Source organism: Myotis brandtii, unplaced genomic scaffold (assembly GCF_000412655.1).
Source record: "Myotis brandtii unplaced genomic scaffold, ASM41265v1 scaffold958, whole genome shotgun sequence".
Classification (NCBI taxonomy): domain Eukaryota; kingdom Metazoa; phylum Chordata; class Mammalia; order Chiroptera; family Vespertilionidae; genus Myotis; species Myotis brandtii.
The window spans coordinates 174,064-186,236 of NW_005371960.1; the positions used below are offsets into that span (position 1 = coordinate 174,064).

The window sequence follows — 12,173 nt, forward strand, 5'->3', positions numbered from 1 at the left end:
ATTTCAAACGGGCCGGATCCGGCCCGCGGGCCGTAGTTTGCCCACGGCTGGACTAGAGAATGTGAATGTGTCAGCATATATTCTTGACTAAATTTTAAGAAAAATATTGAAACATGTTTCTTGTTGGTGATAGCTTAGTAATAATACCTTCACTTGTAAATAACAGTGTCCTGTTCATCTTTGAACTTGAAACTTTGGAAATGACTTGAGGAGAGAGACCATATGCCTATAAAAATGTGCATACAATGTAGGATATGGTCAGTATTGGACTTTAAATCCAGTTTCCATTAACAGTCATGGCCAGTTTAGGCACTGTAGAGTACTCATACACTCAGTGTTCTGAGTAATGAATGAACTGATGACTTGGACAGTTTCTGTAAGTGTTAAGGACAGACATATTAACCCGCATGGAAATACCAGGAAATTACAGAAAGTGCATGGTCCTGTCCTAAACTGTTTTTCTTGTAGAATCTCATTTAATCCTGTATTTGGTGTCATCCTATTTTTTGTTTGTTTTATTTTAAACATAAAGGAATCTGAAATTCCAGAAGATTATATAATTTGCCTAACAGCACTGGAAATTGAATCCAGAATTTATGATGTAATTCAGTAATATTGTTTACTGCTGAAACTTAGAGAGGTAAAAGCTGTCTTTTCTCTCTCATTTAGGAGTACATCTCTTGATGTGGAGCCTATCTATACATTCAGGGCTCATAAGTAAGTATGTGCTTTTCAAAAAATCAACATCACTATAAATCAGCCAGATTAGAATATTTTATTTTCTTTCACTTACGTATTTGTGTTATGTATTTTTGTATTTAGTAGCTTTTTTTGTAATTGTAAACGAAACGGGCAGATAATGTTAAAAATAAGTTTATCACTACCAAATAGGGATCCTTGCTGAAATTATATTTTATTTGCATGATGTTTAAGTACTGTTTATATCTTTCTTAAAAGAAAGTTGAGGCAATTAGGTTGAAATATTAGAAATCCTGACTTTTTTCGCCTTAAAGATAACCTACATAAAAATATTCAAGAATTTGTTACTGTGATCACATATTGCTTTTCCTGTTAAGCTTAAGGAATATCCATGGTCACTTGCTTTGTAACACAGAGATCACAATACTTTTTAAAAATATATATATTTTTATTGATTTCAGAGAGGAAGGGGGAGGGAAAGACAGAAACATCAATAATCAGAGAGAATTGTTGATCAGTTGCCTCCTGAACATCCCCCACTGGGATCATGCCTGCAACTTGGGCATGTGCTCTTAACTGGAATCAAACCCAGGACCCTTCAGTCTGCAGGCAGACGCTCTATCCACTGAGCCAAACTGGCTAGGGCCACAATTTTTTTTATGTAAAGGTTTATATAGTAAATATTTGTAGGCTTTGCAAGCCACACACACACACACACATTTTAGTTTAGTTTGGACCTATAACCCTTTTAAAAATGTAAGCTGCATTCTTAGTTTGAGGATTGTTCAAAAGCAGACCATTGGCTGGTTTGGGCCCATAGGCCATAGTCTACCAACTTTTGGTTTAGTAGAGGAAGAAAAATGAACAATGCTTTGATAGTATCATTCATTGTACAAAGCTAAAAAATAGAAAGCCATTTGAATAATTAAGTATTCTTAATTTTAGTAAGTCTTATGATCAGATTCTTTTTGAGACTAGAAATTGATTGTTATCTCCCAGAGGTCCAGTGCTCTGTGTGGTGATGAGCAGCAACGGTGAGCAGTGTTACAGTGGTGGTACCGATGGACTGATCCAGGGCTGGAACACGACCAACCCCAACATCGACCCCTATGACTCCTATGGTATGTGAGTCTCCAAAGATATGAAAGAATAAAATGTTTTCTTTTTATACATTTTACATAGCATTAAAGGAGAAAATGAGATATTTTAAAAAATAAATTGATAAAAGAGAACTATACCTTTATTTTGTTCAAAAGAACTCCTCCTATATTTAAGAACCAATTTGATATATAATGTAAAAGAAAAAATGTATTCTTCCTGAGAAAACAGTTCCCAACACCCAAAGTCTTATTGATGGGAGCTGCTGGCTTGATTGACAGTTGTTTTCCTCATTTTAGGCATCTGAGCAGTACTTGATACATTATTACTAATCTGTAATCATATTTCATCACTATCCTAATAAACAACTTTGAAGGAAAATGCATGTTGGCATCATCTTCTTGATCAATTATTGGACGGCATAGAGGCTAATGACTTTTCAAGTCCATGGCACCAAAATATTTGAAAGGTCTTATAAATTCAGAAGCTCCAGGAGACACAAATCCTTATTATAATCTGTCACTAGCTATTACATAAAATTCCTTGTAAAAACTGGTTTAGGAATTGACTGTTTGGTGTTTTCTTAAATTCTAGAATGGTACAAAGTGTCATATTTACCATTAAACCATATTTTATTTTCATTATCACTTTAGATTAATTTTATCACCAAACCAAAGTAAAGATAAGAAATTCAATAAATAAAAAAATTTTCCAACATTTTTTTAATAAGCATTTAACATATATTTTTGTGAGAGGTGAACCTCCTCTCTCTTCCCAGTTCTCTTGCTCATTTATGTGTTTTATGCTTTTCCTTACTTCTTTATCTAACAGAGGATCAATCAGTTGTCCTCATTCTGTCCCAAGCCAACCCTTCTGCTTTTGCTCTTGACCCCATTGTCTCTTGTTTCCTTTGAGGCTGCGTGGTACCCTCCCCAACTCTCCACCCCAGGTCTCTCTGGCTCTCGTCTTTAATCTCTTTGTTCTCTTCTCATCCCCTGAGCATATAAATAAATTAAGGTATCCCCCCATCCTGAGCAAGGGGAAGCCTTTTCTGGCTTTATTTCCCTCCCTGGCTTCTGTTTAGACTCTCTTTCCTTCACCATCTCTGTCTCCTTGATGTTGGAAAACACCGTCACTAGTTAATAATTCCATGTCCTTTCCCTGGGCACCACCTCCCTTTGTATTTCTGGTCACACCACTGAAGTATAACAAGATTTTCAGTCCTGATCCAAAGGGTATTTTACAGTCCTTGTTTTACTAGATGTATTGGCTCTCTGAAACTGTGGACCATTCCATCCTCTTTTAAATTTGTCCACTATTGGCTTTTTTTTTTTTTTTTTTTACTATTGGCATTTTTGACATGTAACTCTGTGACAATTCCTCCTCCCTATCCTTCATAAACTCTTTTTCTTTTTCTTATCTTAAATATTGGCATTTATCAAGGTCTAGGCCCTAACTCGTTCTTTGCATTGTTCACATATTCTTTTTCAGATTGAATCAACTGCCACAATTTTATATGCTGTTGGCTCATAAGTCTCCTCTTTAAGCTTCAGACTGCCTTTAGAAGATGTTAAAGTGGCTGTCTCATTGTCCATAAATCCTCTCAAGTGCTGTATTTCTTCTCCCATATATTATTTATTAGTTGGTGGCTCTACAGAATTACCCAAATTAGAAACCTACAGATTATCCTTGATTCCTGTTTTACTATCCACACCTTACTTATTACTTAGTCTTTTTGATGTCATTCCTACATATTTTTTAAAATTTACTCCTGCTCTGTCCTTTTTGCCACTGCCCTGGCTTGGGTCTTCATCATCACTCTGTCTAATGAAACAGTCCCCTTGCCTTCATCTTGATTTTGTTTAGTCTGTTTTCTTTACAGTTACCTTATTGAGTAGGCACTTTACCCTGCTGTCCCTGGGAAACCCTTCCCTACTGCTTTTAGGATAATTAAGTACCTTAATATGTCATAGAAGTCTCACTATAAACTAGCCACTCTTCATCTCATCTACTTCCTGCCTCAAACTTCATACTCCAGTAATTCTTAGTTGCTTATCTCCTCACATATCACACTATTGTTCCTTCTGTAATTTTGTAGGTGCTGCCTCTTTTACCAGGAACGATTCTTCTGTTTGCCTGCCGACATCTGTACACTCTAGGTGTCATTCTCCCTAAGAAGCTTTCGCTCATCCCAGTTACTGTCCATGTAACTGGTTTCTGTCACTATTACTGTACTTGTCACACTGTCTTGAGGACAAGGATGATATTGTGTCTTAATCATCTGTGTGGCCTGGCATATAGCATAGTGCCTAACACCAGTATGTCTTTAATAAGTACTTTAGGGTATAACTGAGAGAGGATATGGGACAGATAACAACAGTAACATTTTAAACTTAACCTCTGTGAGCCATCTTGAAGGTGAGGATTAATAGTTTGAAATTTGACTTTCATCATGAAATAGTGCTAAGTGACCCTCTCCCTGCCTCCCCCCTCTCCCTGGCTCCTCCCTCCCTCTCCCCCCTGCACATCATTCATGTCAGTTACTGCTGTTTGAGAATTTGGGGGTTTCTGTAGATCTCAGTTCATGTCCTTTATGTCAGAGGCCCGTTGCTCCCAGGAATAACTGCTGTTTGTGGTACTGTGGGAGAAGTGGCCTGAAGGAGTGTATCCATAGTGCTCAAGGAGGTGGAGGAGGGAGGGATCTCTCTTCATGTTCTCAGGGAATGTGAGTGTGTTTTCTCTGAAGTAGTTAAATTCAGATGATTTATTTGTGTTAACATGCTCTTTAAACTATCTAGACAAATGGAAGAAAAAAGGGAGGGAGAATGAAATGCCTAATTTTTAAAAATAGAAAAATGTGTACTTTGTAATTTTAATTTCTAAATTTTAAACCCTACATTTGCATATTTCCAAGCCTATTTTTAATTACAGCATTTCAGAAAAAATTATAGACAGTAGGAAGCATATTTTATACTGTTATCATGTCCTTTTGTTTTCTCTGGACTCTAAGTACCTTTGTAAGTTGTCTTTCTCCTGACTTTGCCTTCTTGCTGTTCTCTGTAGACCCTTCTGTTCTAAGGGGCCCTCTGCTCGGCCACACCGACGCCGTCTGGGGTCTGGCTTACAGTGCAGCTCACCAGCGTTTGCTGTCCTGCTCAGCAGATGGCACTCTTCGTCTATGGAACACAACGGAGGTTGCTCCAGCCTTAAGTGTGTTTAATGATAATCAAGGTACATACTTTTAAAATTATTTCACTGAATCTTTTATAAAATTCTAAATTATCTATGTCTTATTATAAAAACAAACATGCAAATAAATAAATGATTCCATAAACTCTTACTGTTTAAATTTAATTTGAAGGGTTTTTGAAGTTGTAAAAATATATATATTTGAATTTTCAACTTACTAATATTATGTATAAGTTTTAAAAACATAGTATTTGGTGAAAGAACACATCTAAAAAATTTTTAGTTGAGATATAATCTGGTTTTTACTGTATATAAATTATAAGAATACATTTTAATGAGTTTGACAAATGCATAACTCTTGCATCAAGATATAGAACATTTCCTTTACCTCCATAAACTTTTTTTATGATCTTCCCAGTCCATCCCCTCTCCCCATTCCCACCCACAGGTACCCACTGTTGTGATTTCTTTCATCATAGATTAGTTTTGTCTATTCTAAAACTTCATATAAATGAAATCATAAAATGTGTACTCTTTTTTGTGTCTGGCCTTTTACTCTCACTATAATATTTTTGTGATTCATCCATGTTGTAGTAAGTATCAATAATTTATTTATATTGTTTAGTAGTATTTTATTAAACCACAGTGTGTTTATTCATTTACTTCTTAATGGACATTTGGATTGTTTTCAGTTTTTGACTGTTTTGAACAAGCTGCTGTGAACATGCATATGTTTTTATTATAGGTGGGTAAAGACTTGGAGTAGAATTGTGTGTTTGACCTTATGTGAAATTGCCAGACTTTTTCCCAGAGTGGTTATGCCATGTTACACCACTGACAGCAATGTATGAGAATTCCAGTTGTTCTACATCCTTAGTTACTAACATTTGGTGTTGTCAGTCTATTTAATTTTAGCCATTCTGTTGTATAGCAGTATTTCATTGTGATTTAATTTGCATTTCTTTGGTGGCTAATTCTTTTGAGCACTTTATTTGTGTGCTTATTGGCCATTAATATATCTTCTGTAATATACACATTTTTAAACTGTTTGCTTTAGATTTTGAACCAAATGGAAAAATCAGGTTATAGTCATGTATATATATTCTATTTTTTATGTTTATAAATAAGCTTCAAGTTTTAACCAAGTTTTACCTATTATAGATGATAAATAAAAATACCTTCTTTATTCTTGAGCTGTGATAATGTGTGTCTAGGTTTTGATGAGTTGCCTTCATTTAATATTTGCGTGATTACCAATAACAATTTGGAGCTTTACTTCTTAAATTCCATGTTTTTGATAAGTTAGAATTCCTACTAAGAGATGGGCTTTTAAAATGAAGAATTTTCAATGATGCCGCTCTAAGCTTCAGGTTGAGGTAGAAGCAGCAAAACTTGTAGTCCATACATGTTTTTCATTTATTTTTTGAATAAAGGCTTGCATTCCATTTATGTATTAGGTGAGTAATAGGTAGAAGATGTGCTGAACAGGTAAGAGTAACGAAACAGGCTAGGGCTAAAAGAAAAAAAAAAGAAATAATCTCCATTGAATGGCAGTGAGCAAATTCTTATCCTAATGTCGAGCCTTATTTTTCCTCAAGGAAATCATGCTATTATTTGTTTTGCTATATTTTAAGCACATTGTTAAGAAGACCCTCTAATTAGCATTCTCTATGAATATGTTCTGACTTTTTTAGAATTTGGAATCCCTGCCTCTGTGGATCTAGTAAGCAGTGACCCGAGCCTTATGGTAGCATCATTCAGCAAAGGATATACAAGCATCTTTAACATGGAAACACAACAACGGATTCTCACTTTAGAATCCAATCTAGATACGAGTATGTATAATAGTCTTTAAGTAGTCTTCATCACAGTGAAAGAGTTGACTCTGAAAAATGCTTATCATTCTAAAGTCTTCAGCCTGCTAAATCACAGAACATAGTTGCTTAATTAGAAGGATATAATGACTTACAATTGATTTTAAGTCTTTGGGTTAAGGTTATGCACATTTATAACTATACTATTTGAAATAGCATTTGACCTATTTATTCCAAAGAGGAGTCAAGTTGATTTTATGCCAAATGATTAGTTTTCAATTTTGTTTGAAGAAAATATTTATTTGGAATATAAAATATTTTTCATTTCTCATAGTATTTTTTCAACCAACTTAACTTTATATTAATGATATAATTTGACACTGCTCCTTACTGATTAGAATATAGATTAAGTTGTGCCTCTCAAAATCCCAAATCTGAAGCTTCTTATTGGATACAGGAAGCCAGGAGATAATTTCTCTGGTTGTGAAGAATATATTACAGAATTATTTTGTTTGGGGCTTTTTAAACCATTGCTTTCTATCTTTATTCTTAATCCAGACAATCACAGTTCAGGCTGCAGTTGCTAAACATAGGTAGCAGGTAGTACCTCTAGATTTATCAGAATAGTATTGCTCTGGCAGCTCTCATTTCCTAACATTAAAATTATGAACACAATTTCAGAATAAACTAACTAAAACACTAAAGTGACATCATTTACTTTTTCAGTCTCTTAGGAGAGTATTCAGTTCTCTTGTGTGTGAAGAAATAGTAGCTTTGACTAATTTGTGTTGTTTTTAATTTTTTCTTTTTAGCAGCCAACTCTTCCTGCCAAATAAATAGAGTCATTAGTCACCCCACTCTTCCCATCAGCATCACTGCTCATGAAGACAGGCACATCAAATTCTATGATAACAATACAGGTAAGAATGTATTAAAAATTGATTATATATTAAAGCAAAAAAGAAAGTCTTCACTCTGTGTAGGCTGATTTTGGTATCTGTCCATGACTTTATCATCAGGGAATAGGCACTGAAATATGGGTACTCTCCCAGCTCAATTCCTGATCATTTCATTTAGATCTGTTGAGAACTACTTATTGTGATAGCAAATAGAATTATCTTAGTTTATTTAATATTAAGTACATGCTATATTTTTGCCCTGGAGTCAAGGTTATCAGTAGGAGCATAATGAAAATTTTATTCAAATACCAATAAAAATGATCTCTTACTGTGAATATACTGAGAGAAAGTATAAGTAGAGGCATCTATGATCACTATATTTTGTTTGAAATTATTCGTTTTTGAATAGCCTTAGTGTTCAGATGGAAAATCCCTCAGTCATTGGTTATATTTTATTCGTTTTCACATGGACTAATCTTTTCTGCATTATAATACTGACTATTTGGTCCTCATTGATTTGAATTGGGCCTTTTCCATTTTTTATTGAATTACATTTCACTAGTCTAAAGGAAATTCATGAAGAGTTCTGCTGGGAGAAAACACTGTGTTATCAGCCATATTTACCTGAGTGTCCGCTATTGGGTTTGTAAATACGTTGACTTTTGTTGACTTTGCTTAGCCGTGAGTGATGAGTAATTTAATGTTCTCAAACTCTAGAATATATTGTCTCCACCAAAATTATGGCCAGTTTTCTCTCTGTTCCTTTATCTTTGTATCAGTCTCTTCTTCTGTTCCCACAATCCATAGAATTTGCTTGTAGCTAAAGGATGCAAAGTAGGTGGTTAATGTCTGAATTCTAGTAGATGCACATGGCTTAAAGGGATATCTGTTTACAGATTACTGACTTTTATATTGTGATTTGAAAGACAAAAATATAATCTGGAATTTGAGCTTTTGTTTCTCATCAGTAGCATGGCCAGAGTAGGGAGGGCGATCTGTTCTAAGTGATGAAAAAAAGCTATTGATGCAGTAAGTACACAGAGATGGGTGACTGAAGAAACCAGTATAACGTAGTAACTGGCATATATTCATGGAAAGCTATTAATAAAGAATAACAATCTCTTTTTCCAAAGGCAAACTCATCCACTCAATGGTAGCCCACCTAGAAGCCGTTACAAGTTTAGCGGTTGATCCTAATGGCCTGTACTTGATGTCTGGCAGTAAGTACATCAGCTACGGATAATTTGTTTATTCTTATCATTTTCATGTTAATGTAGTTTTTTTAAAATTAATCAATTAATTAATTAATTTTTTTTATAGGTCATGACTGTTCAATACGTTTATGGAACCTAGAAAGTAAGACATGTATCCAAGAGTTTACAGCTCATCGGAAAAAGTTTGAAGAATCAATTCATGATGTAGCTTTCCACCCATCCAAATGCTATATAGCCAGTGCTGGGGCTGACGCACTGGCTAAAGTCTTTGTATGATAGAATGCATCTTCTTCACCTTCTATCTCTTTATAAATAACCAACTGCACAAAAGAGATACAGAAGACCAGGGAAAGAATCAACGCATTCTGCCCTTTTGTTCTGCTGAAGGAGCACAGAGAACATTTGTAAAGTATAGTTTTACAATTCGTATATACTGTTTTCTAAAACTAAGGTTTGTTCAGGTTGCTGCAAGCTCAGCTGAATCTGGAGCCTGAAAACTGTTTGTTTCAGATTTTCCCCAAAATAGGAACTTTTATTTCTGGAGTAGTTCTAATTCGCTAGGCAGGCCTGAGCGAACATAGGTTTAGCTTGTCCCCTGTTGAATAAATAGGGCACGTTATAAAGGATAACAAAAAGCTCCATGGCTGGGAATGAGTAGAGGAAGAGCAGAAATTTAGACCTAGTTCTCCCCTGAGAAGTCTTGTTAAACACATTAGGTAGTCAAAACAGTAATCTATACCATATCTGCTGTACTAATCCCTATGAGCATAATGACCAGGCAGTGTTAAAATGAGTTTTTAATCTAGCTCTCCTTTCAGCTGTTCACATACAGCACCTGGCAAAGCATTTTACCTATTAGGGGGGAAAAAAGAAATGCAATAATATGTCAAATATATTATTATTCAGAAATGCTAAACAGATATTCAGTTTGTAAGCACATTTCTGTATTGTATTACATTTTTGAAAGTGGATTTGGTACCATTCTAAAATTTAGTTGTCAAAAATACTTAACCATTGTGAAGAGTAGTTGATAGAGTCTGCTTTTACTAAAGGATTTAACTTAATTCTGTTTATTTTTAAGGGCAAGCAGGGCATATAATAATTTCTATTAATTTTAAAACTCACTTTATTCACATGGTATTTATAGTATCAGAGTGATTATTTCATATAGATAAAATCTTAACTTTTCAGTGGTTGAAAAGATGGTGGTTATTTGCAAGTACTCATTTATCAAAACCCACATAACCACACTTCAAATGATCTCTGCTCTTTCTTCTTTGTCTCTCATATTCAAATTATCTGACACTGAAAAAATACTTCATAATTATGTTTTAACAGTCCAAAGGGTATGGTTAATCTCAGCTGCTTTTGCAGACATACTAAATAAAGCAAATGTTTTTTACCTCAGAAGTCCTCCATTAGCATCTCCAATAAGAACCTCTTGAAAATCTGGATGGAAGGGTTCAGTGTATAATGTTGGGTAAATAGTTCTCTCTCTCTTTTCCTCTCCCTACCCTTCCTCCATTGTTTAATTTAAAACACAACATGTTTAATGGCCAGTAAATCAATATTGTTTCTGGGGGAAACCATATATTAAAGGACCAGGGGTCCCTGAGCTCCTTGCCTTTGACCAACATGTGGTCAGCTCTTGGGAGTCCCATGACCCACTCTCTGAACCTGGTATTCAGACCTCATCCCTGCAACTCTTGCCTCTCCTCACACACTCTTGTTCATTCAGAATGTCAGAGACCAAGCTAGAAATTAGAAATAAATTACTAATGTCCACCTTTTCAGTAAAATGTATATGTCGTAGGCTCTCAGACTTTACAAAATCCATATCCATAAATATCTTAACCTTTTATACAATTCCTACATTCCTGTCCCCACATATTCCATTGTCATAACATTTGCACTTCTAATGATATTTCTCCTTGAAGAAGTATCCTGGTGTTAATGTGGATAACTAACTGTTATTTCTTTAAAATTACTGCTTGTCTGCTTCTAGAAATCTGCAATATACAGGCAAATTTTCTTTAAAGTTAAGGGCCTGTGCTAAATGCTTGGTTGATATACAATATGCTTTAATATTTTGACACAGCTACCTTGTCATTTCATCTGAGCTTTGGTTAACAGTGGGCTCAAGGAACTCTTGTATAATCAAATGAATTGACCTGAACATGAGCTACCCCATCATAGCTGAGCTATATACCAGGTGAATGTTTATATTCCCTTCCCACGCAGATACGGAATTTCACATTGTGTTTGTGGAATTCCTCTTTTGGTTCTTCACGAAGTAAAGTAATTCTGTTGCTAACCTGACATTTGTAGAAAGATACTGGAAAATTCTAGCCAGATGCCCACTCTTTTTGTATTTATGATGGACAACTACAAAGCTATTGTTCTGCCAGTTATTGCTTTAATTACCTTCCATGGTCTTCGGTACCTTCTTTACTTATGCCACTGAAATTCTCAAAACCAAGACTTTTCTCTTCACCTGCATTTTATAACTCACAGCTGAATTTTTTCTGATAGTGAGTGGAAAATAACCACGAGATAATGTAAACAGTAGTGTAAGTGATGGAGCTGTTGAAAGTTCCTTAGGAAGCCAATGCTGTGCCACTGGAGAGTGTACACAGAAACAGATTCCTCTCTACTAGCGCTGTGTGATGTCAGCCTAGAATTGAGTCAAAGTGTCTTCCAGCCAGATAGAAGCATATTCATGTGTCTGATTTTCCCCTCAGCCCATCAGAAAGGTGAACAAAATGAAAAAAATCAAATTCAAACAGTCATTGACATGCTTTCATAGGGCTTAGTTTGTAAATATTTTGGATGAAATGTATTGGAATAGTATGAAAATCATCAGAAGATGTGGGTTCCTGCCTTATTTTCCTATGCTGTGGGTACATCTGTGGGAGCTTGCAGCACCCTTCTCTAAACTCAGCTGTCATTTGGAGCTCATTTGCTACTCAAACCATAGATAGATATTTAACATGAGTGATATAATGACCTTCAGTATTTTTCTATTGAACAAGTTTATCAATTTTTGCCATTAAACAGATAATTAGTTATGCAAAGTATTTAGCTTTTATAATCATTTTAGTTATGACTAAAGGGGGAGAAATTGAGCTGCATCGTTGATAATGAACTTTGTGAGAAATTTTGTTTATTTGACTTTCATTCCTTCAGTATTCTTGCTACACATTTTTTGGAGATGATTTATTTGAAAATGTCTAAAATGTATGTATATTTTATAAATATAT

The 12,173-nt window shown here is 34.9% G+C and overlaps 1 protein-coding gene across 4 annotated transcripts in view; it reads left to right on the top strand.

Annotated features, from left to right (window-relative positions):
- Positions 1 to 12,173, top strand: part of STRN (striatin, calmodulin binding protein) — an 83,302-nt gene that overhangs the window by 68,434 nt on the left and 2,695 nt on the right. For 2 of the 4 annotated variants that reach the window (XM_014533237.1, XM_005886088.2), the window contains 7 exons: positions 670 to 717; positions 1,699 to 1,820; positions 4,861 to 5,028; positions 6,681 to 6,821; positions 7,613 to 7,720; positions 8,833 to 8,919; positions 9,020 to 9,317. In XM_014533237.1, the coding sequence (XP_014388723.1) occupies positions 670 to 717; positions 1,699 to 1,820; positions 4,861 to 5,028; positions 6,681 to 6,821; positions 7,613 to 7,720; positions 8,833 to 8,919; positions 9,020 to 9,189 (844 nt within the window). In that variant the 3' untranslated portion in view covers positions 9,190 to 9,317. Of the gene's footprint in view, positions 1 to 669; positions 718 to 1,698; positions 1,821 to 4,860; positions 5,029 to 6,680; positions 6,822 to 7,612; positions 7,721 to 8,832; positions 8,920 to 9,019; positions 10,321 to 12,173 lie in introns of those variants that run through there. The other 2 variants (XM_005886087.2, XM_014533238.1) reach the window with 2 other exon arrangements.